The sequence below is a fragment of the Phalaenopsis equestris genome, unplaced genomic scaffold (assembly GCF_001263595.1).
Source record: "Phalaenopsis equestris unplaced genomic scaffold, ASM126359v1 Scaffold000760, whole genome shotgun sequence".
Taxonomy (NCBI): Eukaryota; Viridiplantae; Streptophyta; class Magnoliopsida; order Asparagales; family Orchidaceae; genus Phalaenopsis; species Phalaenopsis equestris.
Genome location: NW_018165200.1, coordinates 207,370 through 221,407, shown reverse-complemented (window position 1 = coordinate 221,407; position 14,038 = coordinate 207,370). Strand labels below are relative to the sequence as shown.

Below are 14,038 nucleotides of genomic sequence, written 5' to 3'. Positions count from 1 at the left end.
CAAGCTTAATCTGAGGCAAATTAAAGTTTCACTGTTGAATGTTCTTGCTCACAACATATTAGGTGTGATTGCCCAAAACACGGTTCATGCATTTTGTCTGGCCATTCGTTGGAGGGTGAGTAGTTGAATTGAATAGGAGTCTTGTAATCAACTTACCCACAACATCTTCCAAAAATAACCCAAAAATTTTACGTCTAAATTAGACGTAATGATTTTGAACATTATGAAGCCGAACTATCTTTCTAAAGTAAATGTTAGCAATATCAGTGGCATCCCTAATTTTATGGTGATATTCAATATGCTTCATTTTTTAGAAGTTGTCTACCACAATTAAGAAAATTCCTATTTCTTTGTGTTTGGGGAATAAAATTGTATTTACATCTACCCAAGGTGGTATATTGAATACATATTTAGTACTACTTGACGCACCTAACCACATCTTGACCAAAGCAAGTTCTCTGGAAAGAGTTTTATCTTGGCAAAAATGCTGAGCTATTCTCTCATTGTGACACTTTTGTAAGATGGTCTTCCGAAGTGAATATTTGCGTATACATTGTTGGTCATTAAAGAAGAAGAAAATTTAGTTTTAAGAAATTGGCCGTGGGATCTCTATTGACACCAAGCCCAAATCTCTTGAAAATCAACACTAGTAGAATGTGGATCTTTTGTCACTTCAGGACCCTTGACCTTTCAACTACATAGTCACAGTCAATAAATGTGGCAGCTCAACACAATTTTCATCTGATTAAGACTCTCTTACTTATACATAAGCACATAACAATGCCATAGAGCTTCATGATTAGTAAAGAGGATGAACTCTCTAGCAAGGAGATAATAACTCCATTGGCTCAATGCATTAACAATGCCATAAAGCCTATTGTCATATGCGTAATACTTTCTCTTGGATTTGTTCAACTTTTCATTGAAAAGGATGATGGAATGTCATCATTGGCTTAGCACAACTCCAATTCCTATATTGGGGGCATCACACTCCACATGATACACTTCCCTGAAATTATGTAAAGCAAGTGTAGGGCACGAGTAAATTTTTTTGTTTTAAGCATCAAAATTGGCTTGTTCAAATTGGATCATGTGAACTGATCCATCTAAAGGAGCTTAGTTATAGAAGCGGCTATAGAATGAAATTCATTATTAATCTTTGGTAGAATAAAATTAATCTTTGGAATTGTTGCAGTTGGAAGCGATTGTGGACGGGGCATCAAATTTGTCAGTTCCCATGTTGATGCCATTAGTTGAAATGATGTTGCTATGAAAATTAAATTTGGTTTTTAGAAAGTGATACTTCTAATGTCCATAAAACATCTCAATTTTATGTATTTTGAAAACTAGATGCAAAGTTATGATAATGATCTTCTATTGAATGACAGACACTAGAATGTCACTAAAGTATACAACTATGATTTTTTACAATAAAAGATCCAATGATATGATTCTTCTGACGCATAAAGGTGCTTTGAGCATTTGACAAGTCAAAAGGTATTACTGCTACTCATATAACCCGTCATGAGTTGTGAAAGCCATTCCAGATTTGGTGATTGCTAATGCGTAAATCAATCTTAGAGAAGGTGGTCATTTTATGTAGCTTATTTGGAAGGTCATTCAACTTTGGAATATGAAGTTGGTTTTTAATGGTGGTTTTTTTCATAGTTCTACTATTAATATATATGTGCTTTGAGCTATCCTTTTTTGGCATAATCAAACGAAAACAACATTTATAGTGGAACTTTCATTGATTAAGTTATTGGCTATCAATCCTCCATCTATTTCTGCAACTTCTTGTATTCCTCATCTGCTTCTGGTGGCTTGATCGGTTCAGGATTACTACTTCTGGAATGGGGACGATAACTTGTCGAATATCACGAACAACGAGCCAAATTGACAGCCCTACACGTTGTTGTTTATGACATCCTATAAGTAACAATCTATTAAGGGTGGTAAATTGGATGTCACGTTGTTGTTTATGACATCCTATAAGTAACGTATCAATGGTTTTTCTGTCTCTTGAGTCGGCTTTTCAACCCCATTTGACTCCAAACCACTAAAGAGTGTCCAATTGAATCTTCCTTGACAACTTGCAAAAATGTTGCTCGTGATTTTTAGTCAGCCGATTCTCTTGTACTTCAGCCCCCTTCCAAGGTGGTAATTAGAGGTGCTTCAATTTCTTAGTGAATGAATATATGTTCATTTAGTCATAATAAAGGGTCTTACTATCATACCATTAAGGCATACCCAAAACATGACAAGCATTCACAAGTTCTACATCGCCTTACACTTGTTCTTTCTACTTGTTCCCAATGGAGGATTCCTTCAAATAGCCCTTGTCGATGCTGCTTTCACTCCCTTTCCTAAACCAAAATAACACATAGGGTTGGGAATGATTTTTACCTGGAAATCCCAACTTATCCACCATTATGCTGGACACAATATTTTTATGGCTACCTCCATTTATAATGAGGCTACATGCATTTCCTTTCATAGTGCAACAACTGTAGAATGTTGTGCCGGAGCCGGTGGTAGTCCTACCTAGGCTTGTTTTGGTGTATCCTCTAAATCACAAGCACCTCTCCCTCGTCAACTGGGAGTTGAATTCATTCGCATTCATATTTATCTCTGCTTCTTGGTCTGCAAATTCCTTATCTAAGTTTTTTTCAGTGAAGGAAAATATTGTTTAATTGGGGTAATTTGCTATGATCTGCCCAAAATCATTGCATTTAACGCACTTCCCAGCAAGAAGAGTGTTGGAGGAACTACCCCTGCCATATTTGGCGATTTTCTCATAACAAAAAGCTGATTTGAAGCCCATGGTCTGCCCTTCTCCGCTGGACCCATCCATTGCCAAACTATGCTTTGGTGGATTAGTAGCACACCATATTTGCTTCTCTGTCTTGAGAACCAAGTTCTCGACATCAAAGAGTGACCAATCAGGCTATAATTGATCCACATTTTATAGGTTTTTTTTGGCTCCATCAACTCACATTTTAGCATGAATTGTTTGAATTTAATGATGTACTTTTCCACGGATTTTTCTCTTTGTTGGAGATTATGTAGTTTCAAAAATAGATTTAGGTGGTAATGTATGGAAAGGTATTTCGTTGCAATTAGTTCTTCATTTTGAGCCATTTAGTGATCTTGCTTCAACCTTCACGTGTCGTATTCGGTTCTAATTCTCCCACCACAAAGAAGCATTATTCCTCGAGTATAATGACTCCAAATTTGGCTCATTGACCTAGCAGAAGGTGGAATATGTTTTTATTCAAGGACGCGCCTAAACTTTGATTTTTCCCCTTATGCATTCTAAAGATGCTAAACTTCTTTCCTTCTTTAAAAAATTAAGAAAAGCAATATTTACATACTTACCCTTTAATTCATATGTATTCACATATCTAGCACCTAAACTTTGATTTTTACATATATGCCACTTTCCCTATGCATGAAGAGTTGTATTTCACTTTTTAAAAGTTGTGATATGAAAGATTTGGGTGGTATAAATGTAAGAAGTTTAGGTGTTAGATATGTAAATCCATAAGAATTGGGTGGTATGCATGCAAATGCCCCTAAAGAGAAACGAGAATAATTGATAATATTCTTCTTTTCTTTTGGCTACCGACACTAAAATAAGGGAACCTACTTAAAACTTTGATTAAGAAGCTCAATTGTCAAATTAGCACATTTTTGGCTTTGATGGAATCTTCTCTCTCCCTATACGTCCATCACATTCTTTAATGATGGGATATGATTAGAATTTTGCAAGCACCGCGCCCTTTCTGTTGATGTAACCTTCATGTAGTCTTATATGCTTCCATGCATCCAGTTGAACTTTCTGTTGGACCTCTTGGATGAATGACAATAGCAACGAAAGCATTGACCATTGACTCGGCAGTGAAACCTTTGAATTGCTAAGCATTCACTTTGATAAATCCCTTTATTTATTGAAATGCAGCTTCTACATTGTCATATGCCATGTTGAACTCTTCTAGTTTGTGATCCCCAATTTTTTATTATCTTTAGATGTTGCCTTTAGGTAAGGAATTACTTGTTAATGCCTTTTGACAGCTTCTGACTGGTCCTAAAATGTCCACAAAATTTGAGCTCTGTATTTCATGCACGCACACATACATGACAACCATACTATTCTTATTTTTTTATCTGAAAGGGACATTTCAGATATCATATTGTTCTAAATAATGTTGCAAATATTTTCTCACTAACATTGCATTGAAATAACTTGTCTTCCAATTATCTTGAAAGTAACTTGGAACTTGAGAGAATTTATACTCAAATGTTCCTCTCAAAATTATGTCAACGGTGTACAGGAGACTAATTTTAAAGAATGGAAGCAAGTGCTGCAAGAAACTTTCAGGTTTTTGAAAGCTGAAGCATCATTTACAAATGCCAGGCCTCTGAGATACAGTTTATTGTTTGATGCCCATCCTTCTTCGCTTCCATATATTGCACGCTTACACAAACGAAGAGTATTGAAGCTTCAAGATGCTTTGTTGACAAGCTATCGGAGAACTGAGGTGTGACATTTTTCTGCGTGTTTAAGTATCCATTTTAATTATTGCATTCATTAAATTATCGTGGTTGTTTGTTTTTAGCATGCGGAATATATGAAATAAAAAGGATTTGTAATGTAATACAGAAAACTATTTGTAACTGAAAATTTATTCTGCTTCTAAGTTGGCATATTGATGAAATCTTGCAGATCAAAATCACAGAGCTTACTCTTGATAGTTATAGAATGATCCAGTGTTTGGAGTGGGAACCCAGTGGATCATTCTACCAAGTGGCTACTACAGAATCGAGTGATAACGGTGGTTGTAGTGATCAAAGTGGTGCTTCTGGGTTGATTGATATCAACCTTTTTGCAGACATGACAGATCCATCTCTGCCCCCAAATCCTCGCAAAGCTGTTATCTATCATCCTTCAGTTTCTCATTTGATGACGGTGAGTGTGGTATTCAAGCTCCTCTCCATTGAATTTTCTGAGTTTTTGTGGTGTTGATTGTGTTAACATTAACTATGCCACCAATGTATCCCACGGAATACAATATGATGCATGCCAGTGCTAGGGATTTAGAGCTTGTGAACTTTGGTCTTCTGGAAGATCAGGGAAAAATATTTATATAGTGGGATGCCTTTTTTGTTATTATACGCTCGCCTATGGATTCTTTGAATTTGATAAATCAAACTATGGGCTGATATTTCCAGGTAATTTCAACGATATGTGAAGAACTCTCTTCCGACAGCATTTTGCTAATATATGTCTCTGCATCAGGTTGTTCATCACTTACCAGTTGCTGTTATAATTTCATTCTTCTAATCACTATTCTGATATTATATTTGATTCACATCTCTGGTTATACTATTTAAGGAAAACCAGATCAGAGCATTCCTTCTGAAAAGAATTCTTCTCATTTAAAGCCCATTTCTCAAGATTCCTATAAGAATGGTGGTTCTCTCCATCAAGCTCCTGTTTATTCCTGGGTAAATTCTAGTGATTACTCCGAAGGTTGTGTATGCCTAGGTTCAAGAGGAAGTGGAGGTATAACTTTGTAGTTGACTGCATAAAATTGAGTTTCTATGCTCTCATTTGCTCAACACAATTGATTTTTTCGTTATGGTATTTTAAATTACTGAAGGAAAAAATGCGTTATGAATTTTATTTTCAATTGAGACTATTGAACAATAATATTTATTTCTATTTTCAGGAGTAAACAATTTATACCCAGACGATTTAATCCCTTTTACACGGAAGCCCCTTTTCATTATTATTGATAGTGAAAATAGCCATTCATTCAAGGCAGGTTTGTCAAAACTTTGTTGCTATTGTCTACGACATTTGCTCATGATATGTTTGTTGCTTGTTTTCATTTTGTCAAAAATAGTTTTCTCATTATACAGAAGCTCCTTTTGATTGCTTAAAGCTGGTTAAACATGCTTTAAAAACAATAAATTAATTGATTCTGTCATTAGTTGAATGTGGTTAGAAATCAATATTAATTTTAAACACCTACAAATGCCACATTTAATGCTCGTCAAATGCAATGATTTCATTTTCTCACACAAAATGAGTGAAAATGAAGTACTCATTTTTGAAAACATTTTTTATATTTGCAAACAACCAAATGAGTTATAACACATTTTCAGATGTCCAAATTCCCAACCTTAAATATAGGGCTTGCGCTAGCATCCCTAGCATTATTTTTGAGTAGTCGTGATTGATTTGAAAATTATCTTGTGTTTTGCTTGCATGATTAGCAAATTATTCAAATTCAATTACTTTCATAAATGATTTTTGTTTTTGATATTGCAGTTAACCCAAATCACAACAAACAAATATTATTATTGGAAAAGCCAATAGACAATTACAACCATGCACAAAAATAGAAAATAACAACAAACAAAATGACACACAAGACTATGGTGGTTATAGGGTGTCGGCGGCTGTAAGGGCATGGACCGGTGGTGACAAGGTGGGGAAGTGGAGCAGAGGTGCGGAAGTGCATGGGAGCAGTAGGTATTTTATGTCGTGCGGCAACAAAGGGGTTAGGTGGACTAGACAACAAAGAAACAACATCTAGGGACACTTTTGGGTGGCGGGAATAAGTAGGCTGCGGGGAAGTGGTTTCGGCTGCTGGAACAATGGAAAGGCAATACGGGGAATGATTTTGCGTTGGAACAGCAATGGGTGCACTTAGGAGAAATGAAAGTGCAGGGAACGGGGACTGGAATGCAGAAACTGCAGGAAGAACAGAGTCGGCAGTTGTCTCGTGCGACTGCAGCAGGAAACAATTGTAAATGTTCTATTACATTGGGGGAGGGGAATGAAGAATTAGAAAAGAGGAAGGGTGGGGTTGGGTAAATGAATAGAATGGGGAGAAGAAGAGAGAAGATCGGGAAGCTGAAGTGGGGAGAGAAGAAGCGATAAGGTCGGGAAGCCCTATAAATTTGTTTTATGAGGGAGGCGAGACTACTTGAGAGTTGAACGACAGCGTCGAGGGAACCGAAGGAGGGCTCTCGGGATCGTGTGGGTTTCAGTGGCTGCGGTGAGTACGACTAGGGCAAAGAGCGTAGCAGGTGTAGGTGTTAGTGTCTGGTTGCGATCGAGGAAGTCAAAGGGGAAGCTGTTGCAACGTCTGTAGTGAAGCTCGTGCGTTGTCAAGCAGGCGAGGAAGCTTGCGAGGGAGAGAGCCAGAGCCAGCTTTGGTGCGATCCGGTTCTCGCATAGGCGAGGAAGATGTAGCCTTCGTGCAATATAGGGCTCTACTGAGGTAAGAGCTTATTAAATTGAAAATTAGTAATAATTACCGAGGTAAGAGCTTATTAAATTGAAAATTAGTAACAATAATAATTAGATAGTTATAAATTTATGTAAATATATATTTATTGAATACATGTTAGACGTGATGACATAGAGAAAATTTAACATTTAAATAATGAAAAGCCAATAGTTTATTAAAATAATAAATTAATTAAATTTGATACCAAGTTATAGGATTTGAATTTTGGAAGAATCATCGTCAAGACAAATAACAAATTAATCAACAGTATTGTTTTAATATCTCTTCTAAATCAGTTGTATGGATTGTTATTAATGCTTGATTAATGCAATTGATTTTTTTATTATTAAATTTTATCGATCATTTCAATGCAAATGCTTATAGTCTCATATTATAAAATAATTAATGAATTATAATATTACATGTTGAGTTATATGAAATTGTGAATGATATAATCTACATAGAGTGATTGTATGTGTATGCTTGACTATGATGGAGTAACATCTTGATGGTACTAGTGACGGAATACTGAGGTGCAAGTGCACGTATATAGAAAAAGATATTGATATTGATATATCTTAATTGACATAATTTTTAGACGGTGTTTGTATGAATGTTATACATATATAAAACGATATTGATATACTAGTGATATAGTAAGGTTTCTTGATTAATATCAAATTTTTTTATTGATTTATTAAAAAGTTAATTAATATACATATTGGTTCATTTTCTCTTGTATTACTACGACTTAGGAGTATTAGTATTCACAGACTTGTTTAATTCATTATTATTTCAAATAAATTTTTTAGGTTAATTAAGTATTAACGATGAGCTCTAGAAGAGAACATTTACAGAAGACGAGGGTGACCAGTAATGAGGTAAATTTAAATATATTATTTTAATTTTTTTATTAGTGGTTCTTTCATCTGTTAAATGGTAACTGAATATAGAAAATTTACTTCACATCGTCAGACAATTTGTTCACATCTTGATTAATTCCAAACCCCTGACCAGGTCGTGACAACAATGGTTGATGTAGAAGGGGTGGAGGGAAGATAAACATCACTTGGAGACCAAGATACAATGAAGCACTTCACGGAAACCTAAGATACATCTCTCAAAGAGAATAAGAGACACCGACAGCTGTCCCGATTCAAAGCACGAGAAAAATTGCCCTACAACACGAAAATAACATGCTTATAAGACTAGGGTAACTAAGGGTTGGGTCTCCTCAGTCAGGCGACAATCCACGACAAGAAAGGATCAACCGACCCTTAAGATCCCTTGGGTTCAAGTGGTCCAGGCAACGGCTGCTGCCTTGTTGTGCATATGCCTCCTAACTGAGGGGAAGATGTCCCACATCAGTCTTGTGTGGTTGTGGGAGCTTCAAACTCATCTATCAAGCATGTTGAAGGTAGCAGAGCTGCTATAATCTCCAGGGGTTGAACGATCTTTGATGGTGGATCTAGAGGCATTTGGCTCCCACTGGCGACTGCACAGTTCTCCAAAACACTTGAGAAGGTTTCCCTACTAGTGCATAGCCGACTGCATCAATCCAATCATCTGGGGTACTTTGCTGAATTGAACTGGGCCCTCCTGCCAAGTATTTTTTGTGGAGTCTTCTAAATGTAGCCCTCTGGCTGGCTCATTCATATCTGACGCAAGGTCTGCCTGAACCTTCTCGAATGTTGGTAGGTATGACGGTAAGATGTCGATCACAACATCCTGTAATGCTCTCTATAGTGATTGGCCCTCTTATGGAATGAGAACCTCACTTGCTATCGTCCATCGTTACCAAAACAGATTCTGTTAGCTTCTCTGCTGGCAAGAACATCTATAATCTTAGACTCCACATAAGGTAAAAGGACTATGTGCTTGCCATCGTTGATGAAGAGTATGTATTCTTGAACTCATCAATGATAGATCTAAGAGAGTGTGAAATTTTTAGCGGCATTAGAGGTTTGAGTAGAAGGAGACGATGTATGTCTTTCTCTAATGGCAATTTCAAGAGATTGAGGGAGGGATGAGCCGGGTATGGCTTTTTTGCATTCACAAGATGATGTGAGTTGCTGATGTTGAGTGATCGGGTGGGAGAGGTTGACGAGAGCAAAGGGTCAAATGAGCCATTTAAGGTGATAAGCTGTGCAAGAATGAGAGCATGTAGGAGGAGAGAAACACTTGCAAAGTAGGGAGTATAAGAGTAGGGAGTATAAGAGATCATGCATAAATGGGTGTACAAGGGAGAGACATGTTTTAGGCTTTAGATTGTGCTCTTGTTTTTACGGTTTAGGATGCTCATTCCACATAAGTCAATAGAGGGGTCACGTTTAGCTTAGCATGGGAGCCGGGACGTTGATGACCTGATTAAAATTTTTAGTTTATATTTGTAGTATATGATATGATTTTGTTTTTTTAACATTAATAATAATAATAATAATAATAATAATAATAATAATAATAATAATAATAATAAAGTTAATTTAAAAATTCAACAAATAATAATAATAATAATAATAATAATAAAAAAAAAGTTAATTTAAAAATTCAACGGTATTACACATTTTGACCCTTGTAAATTCTTATTTGCTCAGAAATGTCGGTTTTGTGCTGTCACATTGAGCGTGAATACAACTTTTGACTCTCTGAAATTCTCATTTTTCATATATTGATTTCATTCTTGTTCATATTTTTGCGCTATTTTTTTTGTCTTTTCTTCTTTTGATGCATTACACAATGCAACGTATTTCTTAGATATTGTACATTCCAATGCATTGTCTTAGTTCATATGTGTAATGAACAATAATTGAATTGAGTTCACTGCAATCACCCCATCTTGGATTGATCTTTGTGCAATGCTGTTCCCATCATCAGTTGCCATTGTTGCATTTGAGCGATATGAGTTGAGTCAGTTTAGAGGTCAACATGATAATCTCTTAAAACATGATTTGGGGGGCAATAAAATGCTCAAGATTGTTTAACCAGAAAGATAATAAGATATTTGTTATGATAGACAAAAAGAAAGTGAAAAGCTCGCCATCACAAAAGATAATTAGTACATTGAATTGAATAAAGGTACTGTTGGCGAAAAAGGGTTCACTTCATGAGATGAGATGAAGAGTCAGTGAAACTAACATATTAAGCATCATAGAAATAGGCACGATAATGGGAATGTCACAGGCATGTTGCAAGAGGGTTGAATGGGAGGCAATGTACTATGCGTGTTTGTTGTGGTCAGTAGGCTTTCTTAAGCAACTCAATGAAGCAGGATAATAGGACTACATCACACAATGTGTGGTGAGGGTATGATGGTATGTGGCATGCAGTAGTTGGGCAAAGGGTCCTATTTGCATTAAGACACAAGCAGTTGAGTTCACTGTTACAGGACAGGTACAAGGGATTGGAAAGGCTAATAGGTATGTACATGTCTGGATAGAAGTGACGTCTATAACAAAATGATTGCGTGGGAACGGATTTTGAGGATGAGATTAGGACCTCTTGGGGTTAGTGAGGTTAAGCATGATGGTGGTGAGGGTTTTTCTGCTTTGATATCATGCCAAGAGGAAATAAATTTATTTTATATTGACTTATAAGTGGTTTTATAAATTGGATTATAGGAAAATACAATAAATAAACAAATAATTGAGAACCATATCCTCAATTATTACCTGCCTAAAAAAACAATACATCAACAATTTCTAAATTTACTAACATAGATGTTACTGGCAACACAATGGTAGAATAGTGCTTAGATTCATTATTTTTTGGTTTTTAGATATGAAAACTTATTGTTGGGGTGAATGCAATGTTTCATTGCCGGGGCCAGTGAATTTAGCAAATACCGAGATACACCATAATTTGAGTTTTCACACAATCCCTTCAAGTTCAAGCTATTTTATGTAAAGCTTAATTGCTAGTCAATAATGATGCAGTGCATGTCAAAAGATGTACTCGAAGAATTAAAATCAAAAGTTTTTATAAATAAAAATAGTTTGTGGTGAAATAATAATGTGCAAGAAAAGATAAAATACAAGTTGTTATAAAAAATGTTTAAATGTAAGTCCTTAGAAAATTGAAAAAAATATAAGGTGGCCTCATAATGTGCAAGAAAAGATAAAATATAAGTTGTTATAAAAAATGTTTAAATGTAAGTCCTCAGAAAATTGAAAAAAATATAAGGTGGCCTTGTATGGAGCTAAGAAAACAGTTTGTGATTTTAAGAATTATGTTTTTGTGTTATTTAGAATTGATTGAATACTTAAGATGGTGAAATATATATGTATAAACTAATCAAACAAAGAGAAAAGATATGTAAAGATTTAATTTAAGGATAGTGTATTAAAGACGAAAATTAAAAAGTGCTTTTCTTAGAGGAAGATATTCAAGATAGGTGGATGAGATATTTTGATAAAGTTTTTAATGAAGTTTTTAAAAATTTGATCGACTTTAGTGATCTTAATACTGTTAATAATAATTAAATTTTTATTTTTACCGACGCATTAATAGAAAAGAAGTTGAGGCTTTAAAGAAAACCAAAGGTGGAAAATCAGCAGGACTTAATGATATCCCAATAGAAGTGTGAAAATATTTAGGAGATTTAGGAGTATCTTGTCTTACTAAACTTTTCAATAACATTTTAAAAACTAAAAAGGGGTCTAAAGAGTGGAGGAAGAGTACTTTGATCTCCATTTTTAAGAATAAAGGGGATGCACAAGAGTGCAAATTATAGATGAATTAAGTTAATGTATCATACATTAAAATTATGTGAGAGAGTAATTGAATATAAGTTGAGACGTGATACAAAGATTTCTCATAATCAATTTGGATTTATGGCGTACAAGTCTACTATGAAATCTATACATTTATTGAGAGGTTTGATGGAGAAGCACAAGGAGAGTAAGGAGGATCAACATCTGATTTTTGTTGATTTGGAGAGAAAGGAGGATTTACATATGAGGTTCCAAGAGAAGTTCTTTGGAGAGTTCTAGAAGAGAAAGGTGTTGATATGACTTATATTCAAGTCATTAAAGATATGCATGCTAAAGCTGGTACTTGTGTTCGAATAGGAGGATTGACCAAGTAGTTTCCCATTTGAATTGAATTACATGAGGGAATTGCTTTAAGCCCATATTTTTTTTGCTTTAGTTATGGATGCTCTTATTGGACATTTATAGGAGGATGTACCTTGTTGTATGCTTTTCGCTAATGATATTCTTCTTATGAATACGACTATAGAAAGAGTTCAGGAAAAAAAAAATTGAATTATGGAGGTCTGCATTAGAGTCTAAAGACCTTCATTTGAGTAGATCTAAAACTAAATACTTTGAAAATTTAGCAGTAGTAGATATAGTGGCAGAATTGTATAGTTGATCAAAATATTAAATGGTGTGGACATTTTAGATATTTCGGGTCTATCGGGTCTATTGTTTTCGGGTCTATTGTTTAAAGTGATGGTAATATAGATGAGGATGTTATTAGTAGAATTCAAGTTGAATGGTTGAAGTGGAGGAATGCATCGAGCCTATTGTGATAGAAAACACCGCTCAACTTAAAGGAAAAATTTTTAAGATTGTGGCAGGACCGTTGACCTCATTTTGAGGTCATTTCTCTTTTCCTTAGGATCATAGGATCTAGCTCTAGGGGTTCCTATTAACTATCTTAGAAAACTTGTATTGGAATCCATCCCCTTAGAAATTCCAGTCACTTCCTATTTTTCTTGTGATGTCTCGCAGTGATGATGTCAAAACCACCGTCGTATGGTCGAGTGGTTAAGGACTATCATGTGGAGACTCAAGGAGAAGTTCCCAATAGGATCTCAAGCCCTAGGAAAACTTATTCAGGACTTAATCATCATGCACACACACAAAATACACAAAATTCACTAAGTTGCACAAGATCAGACTAAAATTGAGCTTAGAGGATGGGTGAAAATGCGAATTTCTTCGGACGACCTCTGATGACGAAATGGACTGCGCCAACACGTTCGGGACGTCAATTTTAGCTAGGAAAAACACTCATATTGTCATAATTCCGCACACGAGCAAATTACACGTAAATCAATGAATTCGTAAAAATGATCTCTGACGACAAAACAGACCACGCTAGCGCGTCCGGAACGTCATAATTACCTAAAAAGGACATCCATTTTGTTATGCTGTGACACACGAATGTGACACACTGACACACGAATAAAAATGTACAAATCAAATTTTTATTTTTGAAATATTAAATACTTTTATATTTATATTATTACTTGTAATATTAATTTCAATTCTAAACCCTATTTTGCCTAAGCAAACGACGCTCACGCCTCTCTCTCTTTCGCGAATCCCGCGACTCCTTTCCCGATCGGAGCCCTAGATCGCACGCTCGCCTCTTCTTTGTCGCGCATGCCCTTCTTCCCGAGCCCGATTCTCCCTCTCCTCACTCGATCCAGCCTCGCGGCTTGCCCTCTCGATCCCCACTCGACCGAGCGGCACTCCAACGGCGAAACTCCACTTGGCCGACCCTTCATCTTCCCGAGACATACTTCTCTTTCTCCCTAAATGCTTCTCCTCCTCTCCCATCATCCTATTCGGCCACCATTAGGGCTGGTTGGTGGATGCTCCTCTCTCTTTTGCCTATAAAACCCCACCTTGGGGAGGTCTTGGGGGTTGGCCGAAAATTTGAAAAAAGGGTGGAGGTGCTGCCAAAATTTTGTCCTGTTCAACACACTTGCTTGGGGGCTCGGCATT

General features: G+C 36.0%; 1 protein-coding gene across 5 annotated transcripts in view; it reads left to right on the top strand.

The window, feature by feature from the left end:
• LOC110030764 (protein SCAI homolog) overlaps positions 1–14,038 on the top strand; it is a 35,527-nt gene that overhangs the window by 2,383 nt on the left and 19,106 nt on the right. For 4 of the 5 annotated variants that reach the window (XR_002294678.1, XM_020733668.1, XM_020733670.1 and 1 more), the window contains exons 2-6: positions 4,335–4,541; positions 4,727–4,969; positions 5,233–5,299; positions 5,396–5,566; positions 5,733–5,824. Coding sequence is in view for 4 of the 5 variants with exons in the window: in XM_020733668.1 (XP_020589327.1) it covers positions 4,335–4,541; positions 4,727–4,969; positions 5,233–5,299; positions 5,396–5,566; positions 5,733–5,824 (780 nt within the window). In the remaining variant the exon portion in view is untranslated. The remainder of the gene's footprint in view (positions 1–4,334; positions 4,542–4,726; positions 4,970–5,232; positions 5,300–5,395; positions 5,567–5,732; positions 5,825–14,038) is intronic. The other variant, XM_020733669.1, reaches the window with a different exon arrangement.